The sequence below is a fragment of the Rhipicephalus microplus genome, chromosome 3 (assembly GCF_043290135.1).
Source record: "Rhipicephalus microplus isolate Deutch F79 chromosome 3, USDA_Rmic, whole genome shotgun sequence".
Lineage (NCBI taxonomy): Eukaryota > Metazoa > Arthropoda > Arachnida > Ixodida > Ixodidae > Rhipicephalus > Rhipicephalus microplus.
Window position 1 is genome coordinate 25,007,002 of NC_134702.1, and position 26,764 is coordinate 25,033,765.

Consider the following 26,764-nt stretch of genomic DNA (forward strand, 5'->3'; position numbering starts at 1 on the left):
TTTGTTTACAATGTTAAAGGATGGTCTAAGACTCGTTTAAGTATTGCTCTTGCCAATTGTGACTTCCTTCTTTGCAGGTCGGTGACCGGGTAGTTGTGCTGAGCAAATCGCAGCGAGCATATGCCTCACCCTCTGGGTTGCATCCAGCTGGATTGATGAGAGTACGCCAAACTCAGCGAGTGTGGGTGCCTCCGATTGAACAACCAAACAGGTGGTGTAACCTGATAGCTGATTTCATCTATATTATTATTATTATTATTATTATTATTATTATTATTATTATTATTATTATTATTATTATTATTATTATTATTATTATTATTATGGTATGCTTGCAGAGAAGTTTCTTTTTCTGTCAGTGTAACGATAGTTTGCACTGCTATGCTTATTATGGAGTTACTGAATCACAGCATTTTAGGAAGGAGAAAAAGACTAAAAGAACAATTGCTTTGTACTTAATTTTATTTAAAATATGAATTTTAAGAATGCAGTTTTCTTGAAATAGTAAGGCACTGTATCTGCCCGAGTTAAAAGTACATTATGTTGATAGCACAGTGTTGAATGCAGTATACAGTACACCTGGGTTAGTGGTGTAAATTAGAGCTGTGTGAATAGCAGAATTTTGGATGTGAAGTGGATTAAAATATTGGAATATTTTTCAAGTACTTCCACGGCCGCTGGATGAAAGCGCAAAGCGCACAGGGTGCGGCCTGCTGCGTGCGCCCGAAACAGCGGGAGAGGCCGAGTTCATTCGCCTGCCGCCGCGGCGCCACCAGTCAAGGACAACGAAAAGCGGCGGAGTAGTGGTGCGCGCGCGAATTCCCGGGATGTTTTAACTCGCGACTCTTCGTGCTGCAAGCGGACACTTTGAATTTGATATCCTCTCAGTGCTTTGTTCCACCCTACTACGGGACCCATTCCCTTGTGACAAATGGTTTATCGCTACTAAGGGAGACGGAGTGACCTCGACTAAGCCATCCCGCCCCTGCGACAGTCAGCTTTAAATTCATGCTTCTGACAAGTTTGCCCCGTCCTCAGGCCACAGGATTAATACACGTATTTCATATTATTTTACAAAAGGACTTGAAAGCACTTTCAGACCCCTTTTACGGCATTTAACTATAGCACAACGTTTTAGCTTCTCGTTAAAATCACTTTTGAATAAAGGCCATGATTTTATGTTTGCCTTTGTCCGCTGGCGCGACGGTGGATTACATAACCTTCAATTCATTCCAGAGTATTTCAGGAGCTATAATAACTCTAAATTAGCATCCGTCTGCATATTTCCCGTTCGAAGACTGTTGAATGTGAAAGTGTCTTCTTTGCTGTGCATGTGGAAATAATGAAAATGCCGGGTATTGTGCTTACAATGAAACGTGCGTTTATTAACTGGAGCTCTACAATCTCTAAAAGATCAGTATATTTTCTAATACAGTAGAACGATTTTGCCTGCATTAGAAGGTAAAACAAATGGAGGTGCCATGGTCCTCAAAGGCGCAGAACTTTTCTGGAGAGGGGCTTGTGTGCCAGCCTTACAAGACGTTGCACAGTGGCACTCATATTCCCTGCCCTGTTAGCTAGGAGTGGTCGAAGCAGCTTTTTAAAAAAAAACATCACAGATCTGGTTCGTGTACTGAAGGCTGCCCGAACCACACCGTAGTGCTGGGCAGGTAACCAAATGTGGAAGGAGGGCTGAGTGAAGAAGTTACACAGATTTCCACTTCTTCGAACTTCAGTGTCTTTCATCACTTCACTGACAAAGTCACATGCGAGTTTGCAAATTTTCACGATCTCCATGTTGGGATACCGAAGTTGTCTGTTATCGATTTTCTTCACTAAATCGTAGATGCTGCCACACGGTTTCGTCTCTTGCAGGAGAACCTTGCATGATTCACAGGACAACTGCAAGTAATAAAATCAAGCCAAGTAAAATTTTCATCAAAAGTACTATGCAACAAGTATGTAGGCTCCTTTTCTTACTTCGATTCGAGACCGAAAACCTTATCAAGTTGGTGATCGTACATAACTTTCTGCTGTATCGCCATTTCATCGATGATTAGGGAGCAGAAGATTTCTTGTTCGACTTGTAGCGCTTGAAACTCTGCGCGGAGGCGTTCTGTTATGAGTGATGTGACGCCTATTTCGCCTGTTGAGTGCCCGATGTACTTCTGTAGTGTGGCACGACAAGGCAAATTGAACAAGGCCTCTTGTTCTCACATACTCGTAACCTTTGCTGGAGCACGCTTTCCAGAGGACGCACTCCCTCAGAATGGATTCAGTGTACGCTGGCTTCTTGGAAGCGAAATTCGACACTTGATTCTTGATAAATTCGGCGGTTTTATGGCCTTCGTCTGCGGCTCTTAGTACACTCACAAAACAGGTGATTTCTTTGTTGCTTTCGAAAGCTTGAAGCCGTTCACGAACCGTATCGTGCTGGCTTTGGAGCGTCTCCAGTGACTTATTGAGGCGGGAAATTTTCCGCTGGAGGCGGTTCGTCGTTTTCTTCGCATCCTCTATCATCCGCTTAAAGTCAAGGTCTGTTTGAGACATTTTATCTGTACATGAACTGGTTTGGCACATACTATCAGCAGGCAATGAACAGTCCCACGTTCCGTCCGAAGACCCGCTTGGTGCAACATGTTCTTGATCTTCGAAGAGATCAGGCTCGACATCTTCATGCCTGCTTTCATCTGGGCCATTTCGTGCACTCTTTTTCGCGCAAGCTGATGAACCACCATCTGGTACTTCTCTTCGAGGCCTATTTCTTATCCTTGGAGCCCTTGGCTTTTGCATATAGGACGGGTAATTGGGGGAACACCGTCGGGATAGCAGTTGGCCGGAGCATTCGCAGTTTGGTGCCTTTCTTATAGTCATTTTCGGTGAAGTGAAGGGAACAAACCGAAGAGCGGTCACTGGGTACCCACTTCGTTTCTTTTCCGCCAGATCCCTGCCGGAAGTTGTTGGTGAGCCATGCTTGTCGTCGTTCAGCGCTCGATGGAAATTCATGGTAGCTCAAACCGGGATTTTTCTTTGCGTTCGACGCGCACAGTGGAACGCAGCAGTTTTTTGGCATACTAACTGGCCACTCTAACTACCTAGCTGGACTGTGAGGCAGATCACATCAAGCTGAACACGACTATATTTGTTTGGAGCATGTAACCTCATTCCGCGGCGAGAAATTGGCGCGAAAATGTCGCGTTCGCCGTAGCGCGCCCGCGCGTCTCTTCGGTGTGTCCCCTACTACTAGCGCCCCCCGCGAAACTTGCGGCCGCAACTGTCAACAACGCTCGTCCTCCCTCGCCAATGCGCGGCGGCTCCACGCAGCAGGCCGCACCCTGTGCGCTTTGATCCAGCGGCCGTGGTACTTCGAAGTCAAACTGCAGGAGAAAAAAAAAAGCTCAAAAGGATTCCTTAGCATATTCTTATGAGATAGCAACGTGAATATGCTTCTTGTGGCTAACTTCATGAAGTGTTGGTAGTTTCGTTTTGTAGTTGTCTTATGAAGAATTGGGCAATGCAGTGGCTGATTTGTATTTATTAGGCTTGTGTGAATTTTAGGTTCACAAGAAATAGTGATTTTCGTTGAGTAATTTTGAACCTAATTCGAATAGTATATATATATATCGCATATCATAAAGAAAAGTGGGTATATTTGTCAGAACCTAAACTAATCTGCACATTAATTTTTAAAAAATTGAAACAAGGCCTGTGAAAGTGCCATTTTTTGTATCGAAGAAAGCAGAAACAACTTTGAATAGTAGCCGGATTTGACTTTCGGTAGAATGCAAGTGACAGCCTGTAAAATATGTTACTTTTTCAAATGTTCTATACTTTACTCGGCTGCTGACCGACCCGCAGCGCCCCCGATCGAATTCTGGCTGCGGCGGCTGCATTTTCGATGAAGGCGGAAATGCTGTAGGCTCGTGTGCTGAGATTTGGGTGCACGTTAGAGAACCTCAAATGGTTGAAATTTTCGGAGCCCTCTACTGCAGTGTCTTTCATAATCATATGGTGGTTTTGGGATGTTAAACTTCACATATCAATCAATAAATAAAAATTTGCTATACTTAGAGCATGTACGGGGGTAAAACAAGTTTGTAAACTCAAAAACGAATTGATGTGAAGGTAATATCCTCTTTTAACCTTGAAATGGGGTTTCGCCGCAGTACGGCTTTTTATGGATATGTGCTTTCATGGCTTAGCACTACTTCACTGCAGTGGAACTACTTTTATTGGAAGGTTAAATGCAAATATTATACGCTTGAATAAGTGCTCTCATGACTTAGCACTACTTCACTGCAGTGAAACCACTTTTACAGGGTGTCACATGTGGACTAATATGAATTTATTCATTCATTTCAAGACAGTAAAAACACTCTCAATAATTTAAATTCGATTCAAACTGAATTTAAATACTGTCATATTCATTCCATTGTTGGAAGCATTTGAACATTCGCATAAGCTTAGTATTTATGTGAGTGCTTTGGTGCAACCATAGTGTTGCCGGCAACACTTGTCAATAACACACGACAACGTAAGAGGTGGGGGCTCTTTTTCCTCAGCGTCTCCTCCTCTTTCAACTTCTGTGGAAGTCGAACTGATGTGGTTAACAAAGGTGTGCTCTTTTCGAGTCTGCCGTTCGAAATCTGCCTCATAGACTTCAATATATAAGAAGATCCAAAGTTCTAAATGCTAAAAATCTTTAGGGTCCTATTTTTTGCACTTCCTGTCCGAATTTCAGGACCGAGACAGCATTGATTGAGTTCCCACTTCTGCCACATATATCATTTATATTTAGAACTAGCGTTTTCTCGAGTCAACCCATTTGCGACCGTAGCAGAACTTGAAAGGTAGGTTTGCCCTAATACTAGAGTGTGATTGAGTGAAGCATATTGAAAATTTGAAAAAGCCATTTTATGTTGGAATTTGCGCTTTTCTAACGAAAGGAAAAAAATGAGCACTTAAAGGGACTCTGAAACAACCTTATGAAGTTTTTTTAGCGTTTAGGCTATAGCATTATCAAATTATTCGCACCACAAATTTAGCGACAATGTGTACCAAGGCCTTAAAGACAATTGTATGATGCCCCCCATCTCACCTCTGGCTTATTTCCTCAACCTATGATATGCTGCCATCGCTGGAAATCACGGAGCTCTCATGAGCGCACTTGACGATTTGAGCTTCAGGCAGTTTTGACCGGTGAGATTGCAAGCCGACAGGTTGCTCGCAATCTCGGAGGTCATTACACAGTGCGGCCGGTAGCACGCATGCTGCCTGGCAACAGAGATGAAGATTGCGGAGTAGTTGATACCTGTCCCGACAGGTGCCTCCACCCTACCAGCCTATCTTAATTTCGCATTCTGGGGCCAATCAGATCAGCAGTCAGGGCAACATCGCTTTACCAGAGCTTGTCATTCTGTGCCTGGCAACAGAGATGAAGATTGCGGAGTAGTTGATACCTGTCCCAACAGGTGCCGCCACTCTACCAGCCCATCTTACTTTCGCATTCCGGGGCCAATCAGATCAGCAGCCAGGGCAACATCGCTTTACCAGAGCTTGTCATTCTGTGAACGTGCAGTTGAAAACACATTTGGTTGAGTTATAGCTATAAGCAGCGATTCGCAGCTTTAAAGCAAGAGAGCTGAAATTGGTCTGTAAATGACCCTAAGGACTTGGTATACTGGCCCAGTGTGGTTGTACAAAATCGTCAAAACCGTTGCTGGGTCCCTTTAAGAGACAAGGACAAGAATGACAGACATCGTTCTTGACCTCAGCTGGTTTTTTGTTTCGTTATGCAGTACCAGCAGGCTCAACGTCGTTCACTTCTGCATTCCATCGAGTCAATAGACTTGTGATCTTAGCAAAGACTGAAAGGCAGCTTTGCCACAAAGCAAGAATGTGGCTGGGTAAAGCATAATAAAATTCCAAAGGGGCCATTGGGAATTGAATAATGACTGTATTTGTCTTGGAGAAATTCGAATAATTTGATTAGTCAAATTTCAGTGCGAATCGAATCGAATAGTGAGCACTATTTGAAAAATATTCGAAATTTTGAATAATCACACACCACTAATCGTGACATACACAGCCAGTACTGGCGACTAAACAGCCTTGGTTGCATGCAAAAGGCACCGGCTACAGTGGTTGGTGAGAGGCACTTGAATTTGATATATCGATACAAATAGTTTTATTGCCTGCCGCGGTGGTCTAGTTGCTAAGGTACTCAGCTGCTGACCTGCAGGTCGCGGGATCGAATCCCGGCTGCGGCGGCTGCATTTCCGATGGAGGCGGAAATGTTGTAGGTCCATGTGCTCAGATTTGGGCGCACGTTAAAGAAACCCAAGTGAACTAAATTTCCGGAGCCCTCCACTACGGCGCCTCTCATTTTCATATGGTGGGTTTGGGACGTTAAACCCCACATGTCAATCAATCAATAATTTTATTTTGACTGGTTGTGTATCAAAAGCTGGTGCCATATTTTTCGGTGGCTTGTTTGGTCAAAATGCTAAAACGAGGTAGGCAGTGCCATTTGTATGTGATACAATGCCACTTATTTAAAAATTCATTAAATTTTGTAAAAGATCACTCATGTAAAAGGCATTTCGTGTGCTCGTGGGACCGGCATGTAAGTTGAAAGGAAATAACGTATCTCGTATGTGTTTTTATGCTTCCAGGCTTCCACCATGTGATAATCAGCGGGATGCATGTGTCAACGGAACCAGAGGTGTTCTGAAGAGGCCTCTCGAGTCGCCGCCTTCAACATCTTCCTCCACGTCTACCTCAACTACACTTGGCCAACCCTCCACATCGCAGCAGAGCCCGCCAGATTTTGCTCTTCCTGGTCGGTGCCTGTTCAATGTTTCCTGTCAATGGGCTCACCTACCAAACTATTTAGACAGCTAAAAACGATAGCGGATGGGTTGAATTTCTGTGCATTTGAACCCCTTTTCAAGAGACACTGAAACAAATGGGAAAGGCACCATTGTGCCAATGTGCCTACACTGAAACAGGGGTTGAGAAGAAAATGCAGCCGTAGTACCCTGGTTTTAAAAGACACTTCATAGAAAAGACAAATTTCTCTCCAGTGCATGTCTCTTATGAAGGGGCTCCACTCTATGGCGCACTAGCGAAAATGTGAAAGGCAATTTCAATATGGTGCTTGACTATCTTATACGCTCGAGAGATGAAGTTGTGATTGGAAGCAGTATGTGTATCTGTGAACGTATGATTTTTTGAGCTGGTGTCTATCATGAGCAAGAGCTGGTATTTCCTGACCTATTTTACGATGAAATGTGGTTGCAGTTTTTGATGTTCAGCACCCGTCCTGAGCATTTCACGTTGTGTTTCATCTCTCCTTGCTACGTTTAGTCACATTACTTTGTAATGCCTATAATCAAATTGTGTAGATTTTAGCAACAGTAGTGTGTTGCTAGTGTGTTGGCATTGTATTAGGCATTAATTTTTTTATTTCCAGAAGATGTTCCAGAAAGACTGTAATTGCCTGACATCTGTCATGTTCATTCCTTGTGTTTGTGATTTGTTTTTGTCTTTTGTAGTGATGTTACCGTGTTGCTGACGGCAACTAGCTTTTCAAGATTTTAGCTGCACATTACCATTGTTAGTGGTGACTTCAAGGGACACTAAAGGCAACTATTAAATCGACGTTGATTGTTGAAATAGCGGTCTAGAAACCTCATAGTGGTACTTTTGTGCCAAGGAAATGCTTATTTTCAAATAAACTCGCGTTTTAGTGGTCTGCATCGGGTTAGCGCACTTCAAATTACCCGCCTCAAGCAGAATGTTTCACGTCACTGTTGCCATGCAAAACGTTGCTAAACTTTACTGCACGGCTGCCAACACTAGTAGCAGCAGAACGAAAGTAGTGGGAGCCACAGCAGCAACAATAGCCATATAACAATTTCTGCCATGGCCTTCGAGATGGCAGATGTGCTTGGTTTAACTGAGCCCAGTTTAACCAATCACAAATTGAACTGTTGAACCACTCACGCCATTTCCCATAGTAACATTTGCCGGTTCTTCTTTCTATAAATTGAACAAATGGACAAGGAGCATTTCATTATGTTTCTTGATGCATTGAACGTTCTTTTTTTATTGCAGCTAGTTCAATTATTAGTGATTATCACAGGCTGTAACTCTGACTTCATCAGGTTTGTGAATGTCCTACTTGGTGTAAGTGTTCTCGTGCATTTACCTTAATTTCTCGGTAAGTAGGGCAGTGCTGTTGATAATATTGTTGTTTCAGATGTCATACATTGAGCTTTTACTCTGACATAAATTGTTATTTGCCTTTAGTGTTTCTTTAAGATAGTGGAAGAATATGTTAGACTCTGAAGTTAGGGCACAGTTCTTTGTGTGCAGCAGTACTGAGCGTGTGTGTGTGTGTAGATTCAAAGACCTTCTTGTAAGGTGCCTGCTAACAAGCAATGCTACCGGCTACTATCTCTAGACACTTCAAGCAAAATACATTGTATTAGTTGCAACTGAAGTCTAAAGCTCCTGAAACAGTCATTACCGGTATGTTTGTTTTTCTAAATCATTGATTTATTTCACTTCCTTAATAGGTTTTGCAACATAAATACACTGGAACCCCACTTATACAACTTTCAGGGGATTCCACAAAACTGTCGTATAATCGGAAAACTAAAAATACAGCAATGACACTCAGCCTTGCCCCAAAAAATGGGTATAGACCACCAGAATAAGCCGACTGCTCGACCTTGTGCCTCTGCCAGGAAGGTAGATTATTTTATTCTTGCTAGCGACAGCTAATGGCAGCGTGACTTAGTTGAAAGAGGTGCGAGCGAATCTCTATTCTCAAGTTTAAGAAAAATTGAATCTAACGCGCATCTTTCTACAGATAAATAGAGACCGAAAATTATCTGCGTGTGAAAACGAAACCATGTTGCCAATAGCCTCCCGTAAGAAGAGTCAGACACAGTGTCATTGCTATCACATAACGACGACCGACCACGAGTGTGCATAGAATGCCATCTTGTGCGACTGAGCTATGCACGTTGTAATTTGTGGCCTTGTGTATCGCAACTAGTGATGTCCAGCTGTTAGTATGAACGTCGACGTCAAGTGAAAGTAATCTTTCACAGTGAAAACAGCTGTGTCGCGCCCTTATGCGTCCGCAAGCCTGTGACTGCGAGTGCGACCAAGGCAGGAGATCGGCTGTATGTCGACCAGAAAATGTTTCCATGCACTGAAAACATAAAAGTATCAGCTTTTCGGCCGGCTAGAGCTACTTTGTGTGGATAGAGCTTGGCTATGTAACAACCCCATATACATATACGTGCACACGCGATTGCGGCGTGTGTAGAAGCGCATGAACTTGTAGTAGAATAAATTTTCCATTCTAAGAAGACATCTGTCTCGCTCTCTACTTTTCTAATCGTCAACCTAGGGGAGCGCAAGTTTATATTTTGCACTCGTGAATATTTGTTCTACGCTTGATTCGAGTAAAGGCGTTTTTTTTTTTCTTTTGGACGAAATCTGAATGTCGTCGTAAGATGCGGGGTCGGTGTAAAGCTGCGACGTATAACCGAGGTTTTTAATAAATTATTCCTATGGGGATTTTGCCAGGACCTAACCAATTCGTCGTAAAATGTGGGTCGTCGTGAAACCGGGGGACGTATAATCGAAGTTCCACTGTGTACATGTCCCATTTGTGAATGTAAAGGCACTTGTGACTATTATTCACCTAGGCTCATCTACAGCCAGCAGTTCAAGCTGCGATGAAGAAGACGAAACGAGTGATGACGTGGTGCGGAAGATGTCCTCAAAGAAGACGGCCATGTGCACAGTTGGCAGCGCTCGCCCATCAGTACGCCCCAACGCACGGCACAATCGACAGAGGCAGCTGGAGTCACTTGACCGAATGGAGCAGAGGCTCAAGGCCCTCAGAGCTGGAGGGTGAGTTCACTTAGCGCTCAGTGCAAGTTAACATTTAGCGACGCATCGAGCCTTGATATAAGTATTTTATATTCGTTCATTATGCAAGGTGATCAAACGCTCACGTACCGTATTTACTCGATTCTACGGCGCCCTCGATTGTAACGCGCACCCGGTTTCGACGGCGAAAAAAAAAGTAAGACAACGATTGCAACGCGTACTCATTTTTCTCGTTGGCCCGCACGATCACACCACTCGTAAAAACGACTCCTTTCGGGAGCGTCTTCCATTTAAATATGAGGTATGGGGGAAGCTTGTGCGCACCTGACGTGTAACAGAGCATTGCCGTCACTGCAGTTTTACCGTGGACCGATGTCAGCACGCGAACTTGCTTCGCCCCCTTCTTCTCGACGGTTGTGGTGCTAGGCATGTCCAAGTAAAGAGGCATCTGATCGGCATTCCCGATTTTCCCAAGCAGATAGCCGTTGTTGTGCCACAAGTTTAGGACAAACCTCTGAAAACTGTGAAGCTTTTCATCGTACTCCTCTCGAAACTTTTCGCATAGGCCCGTTCGCCTTTGGAGGGAAAAGCTTTTCCTCTTCATAAAGTTAGTTAGCCAGCACCTGCTCGCTTTAAACTGGCTCCGCATTAGCACTTTTTCTATTCTAAGGCTAACTGCATAGCCCACACTTGGAGCAGTTCTGTCGTCACGGGCCGCTGTGCCGCTCGCTGCTCAAGCACATACTCGCTGAGCAGCTCTTCAATTTGCGGAAACCGACCCTACTGTGGTCCACTGAAGCCTTTGCGTGAAGCTTTGCTGTCGACAATTTTCTGATTTTGTTTCCGCCAGTCCCGCACACACGTTTCGGAAACTCTAAAGACCGCGATGCGGCCCATTTCCGTCCGTTTCTACACACGCGATGACTTTTCTCTTAAAAGCGGCATCAAGGTGCAGTCAAGTTTTTGGAGTCGGTCCTTCCACGTCATCGACGCTAATGCACTACAAGATGACGAACTCCTCAGCACACGTACGAAGTGCCGCACATGGGAAACATATAGGCAGAAATGGCCGACACGCCATGCCGACGCACGTAGGGGGCGGCCATTTTGGATATGCCAATGGCAATAGAATGACCATATTCAGTTCTTTTTTTTTGGTACTCGATTCAAATGCGCATGCAATTTATGAACTCGCTTAACCGGAAAAAAGGTGCGCGTTAGATTAGAATAGTTAAGGTATGCATGCATTACCAATAATATTGCTATGTCAAGTATTAACTGTTAGACACATTTCATTTTTGTGCATTCTTACGCTGGTATAAAACTGTGGATTCATTCAATTTTAGTGTGCATTTACATTTATGACCATGTAACAAAAGATCAAAGGGCCCAATTTTTTTTTGGTGTAACAGAAATCTCGCTATTTATAGCGTTTGCTGCTGCAGTGGTTAGTCCCAAAAGCACTTGGCTATTTTATGAGCTGCATTTTTCTATCTTAAAAGCCTCCAATACTGTACAAAGGTGTCCACCAGCATTGCTGTGAAACAATAGTGAGGCCGATAGCCTTTGTCATAAACTGTTGATTAACCTTTTAATGCCTGAATTATGAAACTTCCGAGCAAAATATAAATTTTTATGTTACAGCTTTAAATAGCAACCTTTAAATAATGCCGCTGTTAAATTATCTAAAATGCAACTTTAATGCATACTTTTGAGGAAGTTGTGAATTCTCCGTATGCAACAGAAGCGGGGGACATTGCAACAAAAACACACTTCAGAATTATGTAACATGTTGTTTGCCACCTCTTGAGATCATACACACTAAATAAACAAAATTATTGAAGATAGAACTTAGGTCACCAAGGGGGAAAAAAACGAAGAAGTGAGAGCTATTGCACCTTCTTCGCGCTTTGAACTTTGAACTTTATTTATTTCAACATTCGGGATGCTGAGGGCCGTGGTCAAAAAGCCTCTAATGGGCTTGACTGGGACCACGACCCCTTACAAATGGGCAGCATAGGCAACACTTTTATTGCAGTGACAATGTACAAAAATTTGAGCAAGCATAAAGCATAAAGTATAATAAGCATAAGCATAATAAAGCATAAGCATAATAAAGCATGAAGATTGAAAAGTAATAAACTCAAAAAATGACCGTAATTATTTCCTTACACAAACGATATCAATAAGAGAGTGTAACGATGCAAGAAAAGAAGATCGCAAGATTAGCACCAAAGTAAAAAAAAAAAGAAAAAAAATAAAAAAAAAATATGGGGCATGTGCCCATACGCTTACTACACTTACAATCAGAACAGTCACTCAAATGGAAGACGATATGGCATTCAAGTGAAACGGCAGGAGGAAGCGCAGCATTTCTTTGCCGTAGTTAGTGTGCGTGCGCAAGATAAGCCATGTGTGATTGAAACGCGTGTTATAAAGAACTTTGCGGTGGTTTAGGTTGGCAATGGTTCCTAAAAGGTTGTCGCCTTTTAATCCTGCATGGTAGCGTTTCACAAGCATTGCGCGGTAGTATTCAGGTAGAGATAGCAGCTTCATGTCGTGAAATATGGGAGTGGTGTGACTGCGATATGGAGCATTTGCAATGGCACGAACAGCCCTTTTCTGTATGACGTGCAGTTTGCGGATATTTGTTAGAGTTGTCGTACCCCAAACCAGATGACAGTAGTTGACGTGAGATAAAAACAGGGATTTATAGATGAGGAGTTTAACTGCCTTAGGTAGCGAGAAACGCACCCGGGATAATATGCCCGAAATCCTTGATATAGTGCCACATAGTTTTTCAGTGTGTGCGTTCCAAGACATGTGTTGATCGAAAATTATTCCCAGACACTTAATACGCTGTACTATCTCAAGTTCTGAACTGCCAAGTTTTAATGGGACACGACAAGGGGTTTGTTTATTTTTCGGCCTGAAATATACAGCTTTTGTTTTTGATGTGTTAAGTTTTAAACAGTTAACGCATGTCCACGTGGCCAACTTCGCCAGTACCTCATTTGCGTCATTAATTAAGTTTGTATAATTTTCAGCAGTAAGAAGCAAGGTTGTATCATCAGCATATATAATACATTTTACAGACGTGTCAATTTTTACAATATCATTTATGTATATACAAAAAAGCAGAGGCCCTAATATGCTACCTTGTGGTACACCCGCTGAAATTTTTAGTAAATTGGAGGTACAATTGCCGACGACTACTTCCTGCTGCCGGTACATTAGGTATGATTCAATGAGTTGTAAGAAAACACCTCGAAATCCATAGTGTGCACATTTCTTTAGCAGCGTAATGTGATTTATTGTGTCGAACGCCTTTGAATAGTCTACGAAGATGCCTAAAGTGTGTAGTTCGCGTTCAAAAGCATTTAGTATAAATTCTTTCTGTTCTAAAAGAGCATGTTCAGTCGTACAGCCTTTGATAAAACCAAACTGCGAAGGAGTGATGATGTGGTGCTTATCTAGGAAAGAAACCATACGCTTTTGAATTAGTTTTTCCAGACCTTTTGAAATTACTGGAAGTATAGATATCGGTCGGTAATTGTTTAGTGCATTTTTATCTCCTCCTTTGTACAGCACAACCACTTTTGCAACTTGTAACTTTTGTGGGAAAATTCCGGTGGAAAAAGCAAGATTAAAGATATGCTCTAATAATTCAGCAATGATATCTAATACGTGTTTGATGGGCTTAATCTGTATGTCATATGCGCCACAACACGTGCTGTTTTTCACAGACGAAAAAGCATGTGAAAGTTCACCAGCTGTTGTTGGCGCCAAAAACGTGCTCTCAGATATACTGTCAGACAAATATGTGGTACAAGCTGAATTGTACTGTTCCTTCGCTAGCGATACAAAATAGTCATTGAATAAGTTTGCTAAATCATCCTTACAAATAACGTCACCGTCTATCACAAGCTCAGTAGGCCTGAAGTCATCACCGTTACGGCCAAGAAATTCGTTTAGTCTAGACCAAGCCAAGTCTTGTTTATTCATTACATCTTTGTTGAAGATGCTGTTTAAGTACGTTCTCTTTTTGTAACGCAACAGGCTGTTTACTTTATTTCGCTGGGCTTTGAAACGTTTAAGCGTTTCTTCGTTCTTGTTTTTCAGGAAGTTTTCGAACAATTTATTTTTACGTTTTATTTCATTAAGACAACTTTTAGTCAGCCACGGTTTTTTGGCTTTGCGCGTATGCTTGAGCTGTTTGTACGGAAAGCATTTCTTGTACACCCTTATCAGTTTGTCATGGAAAATATCATAGGCGGCTTCAGGTTCTTGCTCGCAATACACGCCCGACCAATCGGTTAACGATATCTCCTTGCGAAATGCAGCCAGTGTATATTCATTAATATCTTGAATAACTATCGGTTCTCTGAGTTGGGCTGGCGCACAGTTTACGGTTTCGTTTATCAGCATAAATATAGGAAGGTGGTCACTGATGGGTGCGCTTAGTACGCCGGACAAGCATTTCGAAGCTTCTATGTTAGTAATGAACATATCTATTAATGTCGCAGTGTTTTTGTCAATGCGGGTTGGGATGGTGATAACATTAGAAAACCCATTGGATTCAATAACTTGACAAAGTTCTAACTGACTTTCTGACGGCTTTGCAACATCGATATTGAGATCACCTGCAAGAACTAGTGTACTACCAGTGTCTCCAACCCAACGCAAGTATGTATCTAAGAATACTAAGAAGTTCGACTTGTTACCACTAGGAGGGCGGTATAAAACACCATAAACAAAACCGTCACTTTGTACAGTCAATATTTCATAATCATTAGTGACATGCGAAAACTCGTGAACCAGCCTACATTTTACTGAGTTTTTAGCCATCATCAAAACACCACCTCCTATTTTTGTTGGGCGATTCAAAAAGAAGGTTTCATAGCCGGGTGATCTTAGAACCTCAGATTCATCCCTGTACCATGTTTCCGTCATCATAAGAACATGAGGTTCAGAGCGTATAGTTGAAATAAGGGCGGTTATTTGGTCTTCTTTATTTCGCGCAGATTGTGCGTTGAGATGAAGGAAGGACAAGCCATTTTTTTTTCGTGAAAAGTAATGCGCCTAATTTTTCGAGTGTCACGTAATCTTTGTCTGCCATCTTTCTCTTTAAGTAACAGTCGCTTTGGTCATTAACAGTGGCTATTCTCTCATTACTGAGAGGTCCTGCACGCTGGCGATGACGTGAACTCGGCTGTCCTCAGTTTTTTGCACCTTGATGCGACCATTGTCCACCCACAGAAACTTCCATTGCTTTTCTCTCTTTAGTGAGAGCGCTTGTGCAAACAGTCTTTTGTTGTTGGGTGTGAGGTGGTCATTAACGTACACATTGGCACCTTGTGACTGAGCAAAACCGAGTGACTCGGTTGTTAGACGTGCCCTGCGTGCTTTACGCAAAAATTCATCCTTCTTGACCCGAGAACAAAACCTCGCGATTATGTTCGTGTCCTTTTTTGCTGGCACGCGATGCACAGCGTCGATATCATCCTTTTTTATGGGACAGTCAATTACATCACCCATTTTCTGAAGAATGGTGGCGCAATCCTCCCCCTTTTTTAATGGCACACCCTTTATCTCAACGTTGTTAAGTCGCGAACGCTGTTCCATGTCAGCCAGTTTAGCAGCCAGTTCATCATTTGATTTTTGAAGAGACTTGTTTTCGGCTGAGGTAAGCTCATGCTTCTTTTTCATTTCTTCATAAAAAGTGCTGATGGCAGAGACACTTTCACGAAGCTGTTCAATTTCGGCTCGAAGCTGTTGCACTTCGCGTGACAGCTCAGCATTTGACGGCATCATATAAACGTAACAGTGACTACAGCACAATAACCACTGGCAGCAGCAGTCGCGACAACAAGAGTAGAAGCAAAAATCAGCGGTGCAATTAATGAACAACCAACCTGCGCAAAGGAAGAACGTTGCTCAGTGGACTAGACTTCCTGCTGCCACGACCGCCACTGCCAAAATGTGGCTACACGAGCACAGTGTTGAGCCTAAGTAGTGTCTCTGGTAGGTGTCCTCGCAGTCCGTGCTTGCGCAGAAAGTTCGTTCTTTGTGGCTGTAGCGACAGGGTAGTGACATTGCTTGACCAGATATTCCAAGTAGACGGGTCGAGAAATCCAGAGAAATATCCCGATAGCCCGAAGAGCCGAACCAGACAACTGTCACGATATGCACCAGTCAGCACCTGCGCAAAGGAAGAACGTTGCTCAGTGGACTCGACTTCCTGCTGCCACGACCGCCACTGCCAAAATGTGGCTACACGAGCACAGTGTTGAGCCTAAGTAGTGTCTCCGGTAGGTGTCCTCGCAGTCCGTGCTTGCGCAGAAAGTTCGTTCTTTGTGGCTGTAGCGACAGGGTAGTGACGTTGCTTGACCAGATATTCCAAGTTGACGGGTCGAGAAATCCAGAGAAATATCCCGATAGCCCGAAGAGCCGAACCAGACAACTGTCACGATATGCACCAGTCAGCACCTGCGCAAAGGAAGAACGTTGCTCAGTGGACTCGACTTCCTGCTGCCACGACCGCCACTGCCAAAATGTCCGCCATCAACTCCAAAACAACAGGGTCTAGGTTAAGATACCTTAGACCAGATGGCGGTAAATTTTTCATGTTGAAAGCTACATGCCCCGTGAGTACTTGACAGCTGGCATTCCTTTTGACTGCCTCGCATATCCAGGCACTTACGGCCTCCGTGATTAGCTCCTGCAATATGTTGCCAAAGCTAATCATGAAAGTGACGAGATGCTCTTTGTACTTCTACAACATGTCGGCCGTTAGGCTGACAGATGACAATGGCCATGCTGTCACTCATGAGCGTCTGATCATACTCTTCGTACGTCAACTGAAGGCAGTGTCACTGTTCTGATCAGTACAAACGAAGGCATATCTGCGCATTTCAAGTTGGAAAAGATTGCTGTAATGAGAATAGTGCTGCAAAAACTGGGGCAAATTAAAGAGAGCATGTGCCTTCAAAACTAAGGGAGGCATTCTTAAGCGTGATTCTTTAATTATGCTCATGGCAGTTACCCTAAGTATTTCAGCGTACAAATTGACTCGTATGAAAATGTTTTCTGCATAAGGATCACACACACACCAAATCTCAGTCAGTTTTCTGATAAAAGAAAGGGCAATCATTACACGTGTAAATAAAGTAAGTAGTGTCCTCGTTTACAACAAAAATACTGTTAACCAAAGTGTAGGCAAAAGAGTAACATTGAAGTTCTTAGTCTTCTTGCTGCCAATTAGCTTCATTGAGCAGCAACTAGGTTAGTGATTCTCGAACTTCCAACTGCTATACAGATCTTAACCTTTTTATTTTCTCTTTGATCATTGTATAAAACTTTTACTCTGTTGCAGACTAATGTTGTGCAAGTTTGTGAACCATGTACTTAACATTAATTGCCATGCAGACAGATGTGACACCGACAGATGTCTCACTCCCGCTTTCTCCAGCATTTTAACTTTTATTTCTTTAAATATGCTCTATTTTTTTTACCTCATTTTCTCTGCATCACTTGTTCTTCCCTTTCCTGTTGTAAATGCTTTTAATGACTCTGTTTCAGTGATTACCCATATTTCTGCATGCTTTTTCCCTTCTAAATCCGACAGATGGGCCTTCTTAATGGCACTAACTGACTGGCCGTCTTCCTTTTGTACCTCTGTGATCATTTTAAAAGGGTACCCTGCTTTAAGAACACGGTCTTTTGTTTTTGTGCAGATTCGCATGAAACTTTCTTAACTTGTGTACTTTTATGTTTTGATTCAAAGTATGTGATCGTTTTTTTAATACAACATGCATCTTTTGTTTTTGTGCAGATTTGCATGAAACTTTCTTAACTTGTGTACTTTTATGTTTTGATTCAAAGTATGTGATCGTTTTTTTAATACAACATGCAGTTTGAAGATATCAAGTGCATTTTGTATTGTTTGGAGCAAGACTCTTTCTCAGCTGTGAGAGTTTAAAAGCAAATCAACTTGTCACAATAACTTGGAATGATAACCGTATGCAGTGAAACAAGAATGGACGTCATGAGTGCATTTGAACAAAAGTTGTATGTTGTACATTATGGAAGTAAGTCTGATGTCAAGCTGGAATTTAACTCATCAGAGCTCAACATACTGTTACTTTTGTTCAAATTGGTTTTGAGTATCCGTTCTTGTTTTACTGCATCCAGTTTTCAAGCCTGATTACCGTAATATGCTGACTTGCTTTGTAACTCTTATAGTTCTGGAAAGTCTCTCTTTTATTGAGGCTCATGAAATTATTGGTATTTTAAAACTGCATGCTTTATCACAAAAAAAAAATGCATATTGAATATCAGCACATGTGCATTCATAAGCTGTTAATGTTTTACAATAACCTGTTAAAAATAAAGAAATATATGCTTCTAAAGCAGGGTATTCAGTTCAGTTCAGTTTTATTTCCTTAAAGGCCCCCATTCAGGGGGTGTTACATAAGGGGTGGGATTACAATTCAAAACAGCGGAGATTCAATTAACATTGCAAACAAACAGTTAAAATTGAATTAACATGGCAGATGATCGGTGAGGCGTTCCAGGAAGGTAGATGATGAGGCAATTGTGACAATGTCGTAGGGCAGGCCGTTCCAGTCTGAAGCTGCTCTGAGGAAAAACGAAGCAGCAAACGTAGTGGTGCGTGATGGCGGGCGGGCAACTTGAAGTGAATGACTGGTGCGGTGGGAAATGCGTGAGGCGGCTGTTATATAAGGAGCTTGATTGAGTGAAGAATAAAAAAACTTATGATAAAGGGTTAGGCTAGCAATGCGGCGACGATAAGAAAGGAGTGATAGGCCAGATTCATGTTTCAATGGTGAAATGCTGATGTCATATGAATATGAGGAATGGATGAAACGGGTGGCCCGATTTTGAACACCTTCCAAGGCAGTGATTAGGTATGCTTGATGGGGGCTCCAGATGGCAGATGCGTATTCTAATTTTGGTCTTATAAGCGATTTATACGCGAGTAATCTAACATGTGGTGGGGAAAGGCGAAGGTGGCGTTTAAGAAAACCCAGTGTTTTGTTCGATGCTGAAATGATGTTTGTAATATGGGCGCGCCATGATAAATTAGAACAAAGGGTGACTCCTAGATATTTATACGATTCTACTAATTCGATACATGATTTAGAAATAGAATACTGAAAGCGAGAGGGATTGTGACGACGAGAGAAGGACAAGAGTTTGCATTTAGTGGGGTTGAGAGTCATTAGCCAAATATTACACCAGTTTATTATATTGTTAAGGTTGCTCTGAAGGATGTGATGGTCATGACAATTAGTAATAGTATGATAGATTACGCAATCGTCAGCGAACATGCGAATGTTACAGGAAACATGCAATGGTAAGTCATTAATATATATTAGGAATAGGAGAGGACCGAGAACAGACCCTTGTGGGACGCCTGAGGTGACTGGGAGTGGTTTAGACAGGTGGCCGTTAAGATAGACAGATTGCGAGCGGTTAGTTAGAAACTCCTCAAGCCACCTGAAAATGTTAGGATGCAAGTTTAGTTTTGAAAGTTTCAGTAACAGACGCTGGTGAGGAACCTTGTCGAAAGCTTTTGCAAAATCAAGGAATATTGAGTCGGTTTGGATATTACAGTCGAGATTAGTCTGTAGGTCATGAACGAATTGTGCTAATTGGGTTTCGCAAGAAAGGCCCTTTCGAAATCCGTGCTGTGAAGGATGAAAAAATTCGTTGGAGTCCAAAAAATTGAAGATTTGTGAGTAGATGACGTGTTCCATGATCTTACAAGGCACGCTGGTTAATGAAATGGGGCGGTAGTTCAAGGGTGAGTTTCTGTTACCTGATTTGTAGACTGGAACGACCTTGCCCGTTTTCCAATCATCCGGCATGATTCCTGAGGTGAGTGACTGTGAGAAGATAAGACATAAGTATGCTGCGCAAGTCGATTTCACATTCTTGAGGAGTTTCGAGTTGATGGAATCCATACCAGCTGATGAAGAAAGTTTTAATTTGTGGATTATAGATGAAATGCCTTCTTCGAAGAAGGTGACAGCAGGCATGAAAGTTTCTACGCTAAATGATGGCGACTGTGAGGGCATGTCAAGTTCAGTAGTGAAGACAGATGCAAATGCTTCGTTGAATATTTCTGCGCAATCATGGTCAGTCACTGTCTCGTGTGAATCATTCGTTAGTTTAATATCGGAAGGATGTGTGGGGTTTAGAACTTGCCAGAATTGCTTGGGGTTCCTGATTAAGAGATTAGGTAAGTCTATATGGTAAAACGAGTATTTGGCTTTCCGAACAGATAGCAAATATGATTTTTCAGCTTCGATGTATTTTTGCCATGCAGTAGGCTTGCCGTTGCGTTTGGCGGTACGAAAAAGTCGTTTCTTTTTGTTTTCAAGTTTTTTTAAATGCCGAGAAAACCATGGTTTATTGCGGTTAGTTTGAAAAGTAATCTTCGGGATAAACATATCAGAGAGGTGATTTACTTTGTCCTTAAAGATCAACCAGTTGTCATGAACTGAGCGCGTGTGAAATGTAGATTCATACTGATTAAAAGAGTTACTGAGATCTTCAGATATTGCACTATAGTTACCCTTATCATAAAGAACAATTGTTTTATTAGTCGTCTGTTTTTTGGTCGAGGTAAATGAAAATAAAGCATGTATGACCTTGTGGTCGCTGATCTCAGGAAGGTAAGTAATAGATAATAGGTTCTCGGGGCTATTGGTTAATATCAGGTCGAGAATATTTGCTGATCCTCGTGTGACACGGGTTGGTTGGGCGACTAATTGTGTAAGGTTAAAGTTGAGACATACATCGAGGAAGTTTTTCGCCTCTGCGTGACATGATAATGTAGAAGTAACTATGTTTTGCCAGTCAATATTAGGGTAGTTAAAATCACCGAACAGAAGAATGCGAGCCTTTGGGTAAGCGGAAGTAAGTTTTTGAATGGAATTGTTCAGATGACATGGAAAATTTGGATCCGTTTGCGGGGGCCTGTAGCAGACGCCAAGTAGGACAGTTACGGTGTTAGTACGACAAATTAGCCACAGGGATTCGGTATCGGAATCGACGTTAACAACGGAGCAAGATATGCCCCGATGAACTGCGATAAGTACTCCGCCCCCCCGTGAGCCATTTCGGTCATTTCGGTACACGTGGAAGTCCTGTAAGTCAGTTAATATTTCCGGATCCGTTATATCGCTGGTAAGCCACGTTTCTGTTAATACGAGTATGTTGCTTTTTGATGACGAGATAATGTTGGATATGAGTTCACGTTTTGGAAGAAGGCTACGTATGTTAGTGAATATTACGGAAAACGAGAGAACATGACATGGGGAAGCCGTTTGGCGTTTTATTGCTCTTTGTTGGCGGGGTAACCGCTATGCAATTTCCTTAACCATGTGTGATGATGCGTCAAATATATAGCGCTTCGACCCGACGTGCAGCGTTTTGAACCGCAAGGAGAACTTGTCCGAACGTGCTTTTGCAAATGCAAGTAATTGCTTGCGCGCATATTGAACGGGGCGGGAAAAGTCCTCCCCGATGCTGTAGTTAGTGTTCTTCAGTTTCCTGCCGTTTGATAAAAGTGCATCTCTGGTTTTGTATGATAAAAATTTCACAATTATGGGACGATTTCGGTTTAGTGAATGAATACCGAGACGATGTGCGCGTTCTATGTCGTTAGGCTGCACTGTTAGTCCAAGGTTATTGTTGCAGATATCGATTATCATTTTTTCAGATTCAGCCCACGTTTCATTCCTAGTGGGGTCAGGGATGCCGTAGAATAGAAGGTTATTCCGGCGCGACCTGTTTTCAGCGTCATCCAGGGAAGTTTCTAGCTCTTGAATTTTTTTAGTCATGTTGATTACGTTAGTCTGTGTTTTTTCGATATCATTTCTGAGGGGAAGAAGAGTTTGGTAATGTGTTTCGAGATCGCCCATTCGTTTGTTTAAGTCTGTTATTCTTTTATCCGTTGTGCTTAGTTGAGATTTCAAACTCTGAACTTCGGCAATCAGCTGGGCCTGGCCGGCACTTAGCTTTTGTAGCTCAGTAAGAATAGCAGCGTTTCCGTTAGGGTACACCCCTTTGCAAATTCAACAGGACTAGGTTGCATTTGCACAGGGCATCGTCTGCACCCGTGCGGAGGCGGCCGTCCTTGCCCGTGTGCCCCATGCGGCTCTACGTACTAGATGTCAGTCAGGTGGCCCAGGCAGGCAAGGCATCATGGTTGCCACTGCTGCCGCAGGCAGCTGCAACCAGCTCTTCTTCCGCGGTCGAAGAAGTGATTCTGTACTCTCTGGTGCTGGGACGTGGGGAGCTGATCCTCTTTGGCGGCATCCAGGTGAGCTTGCCAAAGCCTTTGTAGGAGGCCTTTGTAGTGATGAAGAAAGATCTATAGTTGCATCAGATAAGACCTCTGGAAGAGCTTGGGGACTCGGATGTTTCGCTTTTATGCCCAGCGACGTGGGTGCGACTTTTCGCTGTGACAGCCACATTTAAATGGGGGGGGGGGGGGGGTGAATGCGAAAAAGCCTTTTATACTCAAATGTAGGAGCACGGTAGAGAACACCATGTGATAGAAATTAATCTGGATTATTCACCTATGGTGCTATCAAATCCAGGTATTGCATTTAAAACCCTGAAATCTCTGTTTAATTCAAAAGAACAAGTGAAGATATGTAAGCTTAAAAGGGTGCTGCAACACCTTATGAGTAGGGACAGCGAACGCTACCAATTAGTAGTCGAGCCAAACATTCTTGCACAGCGTGTGGTCTCGAATTTACAATTGTTTTTCAAAGTCGGCTAGAAATCGTTGCCCCTTATTTTGACAATGATGCCATGTACCCGAATGATTGCATCATATATTTGAAGCCACGATGATTGGCTGGTTAGAGCATCATCGTCTGCATAGTTATTGTGGTCACTGCGAAAACCCACCACTTGTCCGCGCGCGCACATGCTCATGATCCCATTAAATGTAAGCAACGCGCTTGAAGAATAAAAAAAAAAGCAAAAGTGCTAAAGGTTATGACTCGCGTGTGACATATCTTCTTTCCCCTATGCCATCCCTCCGGCTTAGCTTCCAGCGCATTTGTCGGGACAACGGAAGATAGAAGGCAAAACAAGCGTGCGGCCTATCTCCAGTTCAGCTCGTACTTGATGGGCTCTAAACATTCTTGTGGCGGTCAATTTGAGAGTCAGTAAACTCTTTCAATGAAGCCATTTGATGGTCACTTGCAAAGGTATCACAGGGCCCCTTTTACAGATTTAGCCCCTTCTATGTGTGCATTTTGAGCACTGGTACAGTTGGCCTGGATAATATACTTCTTGTGTTAGTAATGTATACGCAAATAGATGTTGTCCACATAGCAACTCCCCAGTGATGGCTTTGTCGGGACAATGGAAGCCAATCTCCAAATGTCGTGCTTTTGTCAATATATGCACTGCAGTGATGGAAGAGCTGCTCCAATTGTTCCAAACTGCTCCAAAAGAGAAATGCTGCTCCATGCTGTACAAAGTGCAATATTTGCTAGTAACTGCTCCAAACCTGCTCCAAAACAGTGTTTGCAAACTAAAAAGAATGAAGTTAGACCATGGGACCATCCCGTAAGCCTAAGTGAAACCAAAACCAAGCTGTATAGACACTATCATCATAGTATGCAACTCAGTGGCATAAATCCTGAAAAATTGCAAGGGGGCACACATACCAGGCCATGGTGGCCAATTCATATTTTTATTATGAGTTTTATTTTTATTTATAGAGAAATAATGCTTTCAATAAAATTGTAAAAAACAAGCACAGGGTCCGAGCTCAAGCGATTGAATTGTTCTATCCAGTCTCTCTTTTTTTTACCTTTTTGCGATTTCCATAGTTCACACAGCTCAAGGGCATTTAACACAGGTATGCTGCAACAGATAAGGAGCCTTTTAAAATATTGATTGTGCTATACTTAACTGTTAGCTCAATTATGTCACCTGCTCAAGCTAAATTTCAGGGGAATTGCAGGAGTCGTTGGGAACATGCATGCGCTCTGAAAACGCCAATAGCAACCCTAAACTATAGCATTTTTTTTTCTGCTCCGAAGACTCTTAAGCCTGCTCCCAAGCACCATTTTTCCTACTCCAAAGTCTGCTCCAAAAAGCAAAATGTAGCTTCCACCACTGGCAGTGTGCTTTTGTGAATTAATGGCAGTGTGCTTTTGTGAATTAATGGCACTGGAAGCATATGCAGGATCCAAGAACGTGATGCCGTCTGTACCAGAAAAAGTGCATGCAATGATGCCTGCCATTGTAGGGAAGTACTAGTAGGGCATCGCTCCTGAAATAGGGATTCAAGCTCACCTATAAGTAGCAGCATTTTGTCTTTTGTTTCCACATGTTTATTTATCCTTTCTTTGTTATTCATAAATTTCATTTGAAGTAAACAAATACTACTATGCCTTCCATAGCTTCTTATGGTTTAAAAAGAAATAGAATATATTGAACTCTTTATGTAGTTCGGACAACAATAGGATGTCCATGGCTTAATTGGGGACACTATACAGAGACATTTTAAGACCCGTGTCCCCCCTTTAAGCGTTGTTTTTGTTTGGGTTTCATTTGTTTCTGAGGGCAATGAGAGTGACACCACTGTTGCCTTGACAAAAACAAGTCCCATTGTCAAAACATTCGCTGGAGCCTTTGACAGTTCTTCTTTGACCACCTCTGAATGCATGGGATCCTCATTTCCTGGTAAATCTCTTTCCTGTCCGAGAAATGTGTTTCCAGCCTAATTATCAGCTTACTGGCAAAGCTGAGTATTGTAGTGGAAGTCATAGAAAAAAAAAATAATAAGCAAAGGGAAGAATATGTTTTCCAGTTAGTGGCTTGTTCTGGGAGGTCGTCAGAGGGAGCAGAAGCCCTTTATAAGAGACATCGATGTAAGAGACAAACGGATATAAAAGTCAGCAGTGTGCCTGCATAAAAATAGTGGTCGGTCGGAAAATCAGAACAAGGTACCCTGCTTATAAGACAAACCTCATAAGGTCAAGAAGTGATCTTCAGTTCACGTCTCTTATAAGCAGGTCTAACTGCACTAACAGTCGGAATGGTGTAGGTAAGTCTCATAGCTTGTACTATTGTCTTGCACAAGTTCTGTGCATCTTGATTTGTCCTTGCCAGACGCACATAAGAAAGTGCTTCAATCATTCTGTAGCCCAGTCTAATTCGTACTGCATTGAGAAGCACAGTGAATGAGGTTAAATCGAATTCACATTACACGTGGTTTGCCTGTTTCAACGTTCACAGAAAGACCTCGCCAGCAAGCAGGAGGACACCGACGGCACTTCTGAGGTCGTCTCGAGCTCCCTGCACTTCATCACATCCAAGAGGGACGTCATATGAGTGTTTCACACGCCCCTCCTCTTGCCGATGTGGCTCAAACGTTGCTAGTTTCGTTGTTTCGCTTGCACAAGCCGTATTGTTGCTGAACGTTACCGACATGTTCCTCCTTGTCCCGGCCGTCAGCCAAAAAAAGCAGTCTACTGCATGCATTCAGTTTTCCGTTTCCTGGAATGCTAGCAATGCTCCGCATTTTTTGTCTTTTCTTTTTAATCGTTTCATGTGCATTGTAGATAAAGGTAATGAAATACAGCGTCGAGCCTTTATTGGGCTCGCTGTGGAGCCCCGCTTGTTGCGTCGAGTCAGAATGGAAGCAACCATTGCGAAGACACTGCCGCACGCATGCCAAGAAACTTCTTGTGCAGAGCTCTCAGGCAGGGGTGTAGCCAGGGGGTGGCACACTGGGCATGTGCCCCCCTCCCCGAAATTTTTTTCCCATAGCATAGAGAGAGAAAAATGGCCATTTTCTGGAAGTGCCCCTCCCAAAATCAAGGTCGTGCCCCTCCCAAAATCAAGGTCGTGCCCCTCCCAAAATCAAGGTCGTGCCGCCCCCACCCCCACCCACGAAAAAAATTTCTGGCTACGCGCCTGCTCTCAGGCCTCCAAATATCTTTAAAACAGTGTTCACGAGAGGAAAAAAAAGTTTTAGGGACAGCGAGAGAGCAAAGTGCATGAAAGATGTGACTGATAGACGTTGACTTGTCATTTTTCTCTGGTTACTTGATGTGTTCCTTTTCCCTTCCAGCTTTTTCAAACAGATGTGAAAGATGCAATATTTTCGAAGTGCTATCTAACAATTGCAGATAACACAAGGTAGAAGAATGAATATGCAGATACAAACAGTTGAGGAGGCAAAATGGTGCAGCCCTAAAAAAAGCACCAGTGGAGTGTTGAACTCAGCATAACATCCTGGGCTGTGATGCAATGCAAATGTGTCATATTAATGCACTGCCGGTTTACAGTGCGCTTTATGTTTCGAGCTCATCAATAAGCCGATACGCACAATATTACAATATGTTATGCTTTAAGATGCTCGTTCAGGCATTGAGGCCTGGCATCGAGGCAGCTACAGATAAGTGAAACGCCAATGTGATGTATTTTAATGAATATTTAGCCTCAGTGAAGGGGCTATAGATTGAGTCTTTTGCTCAGGTTTTGGACACAGACTCCAGGGTCTACGAGATGTGCGACTCAGTGTTGACACCTAGCTCTTCCATGTAAACACACGAGGTGCTCAACACAGCAGTTTTTCACTCTTCCTTCCAAAAAAACTAGTTGTACAGTGCATGTGCGACATTGAACTATATTTATGCAAGATTAACTCTTTTACGAAGAAAGTGCTTAGCAGCGCAAATGACAGGAGGGGATAGAAGAGACGAGAACAGAGCGCTGTTCTCGTCTCTTCTATCCCCTCCTGTAGTTTGCACTGTTAAGCACTTTCTTCGTCTACCATGCA

General features: G+C 42.8%; 1 protein-coding gene across 1 annotated transcript; it reads left to right on the forward strand.

Moving 5' to 3' along the window:
• Positions 1-51: 51 nt before the first annotated feature.
• Positions 52-26,503, forward strand: LOC142803644 (uncharacterized). The gene is made up of 5 exons (XM_075889108.1): positions 52-211; positions 6,675-6,841; positions 9,729-9,936; positions 22,051-22,270; positions 25,216-26,503. The coding sequence occupies exons 1-5, from the start codon at positions 156-158 to the stop codon at positions 25,309-25,311; spliced, it is 747 nt and encodes a 248-aa protein (XP_075745223.1). The 5' UTR covers positions 52-155; the 3' UTR covers positions 25,312-26,503.
• Positions 26,504-26,764: the final 261 nt, after the last annotated feature.

Excerpts from the sequence above, each read along its gene's own strand:
- LOC142803644 (XM_075889108.1), top strand. The coding sequence starts at position 156 with ATGAGAGTACGCCAAACTCAGCGAGTGTGGGTGCCTCCGATTGAACAA. Across the intron at positions 212-6,674 it reads CCGATTGAACAACCAAACAG|GCTTCCACCATGTGATAATC; the intron begins GTGGTGTAACCT and ends TTATGCTTCCAG. Across the intron at positions 22,271-25,215 it reads TCCTCTTTGGCGGCATCCAG|AAAGACCTCGCCAGCAAGCA; the intron begins GTGAGCTTGCCA and ends CAACGTTCACAG.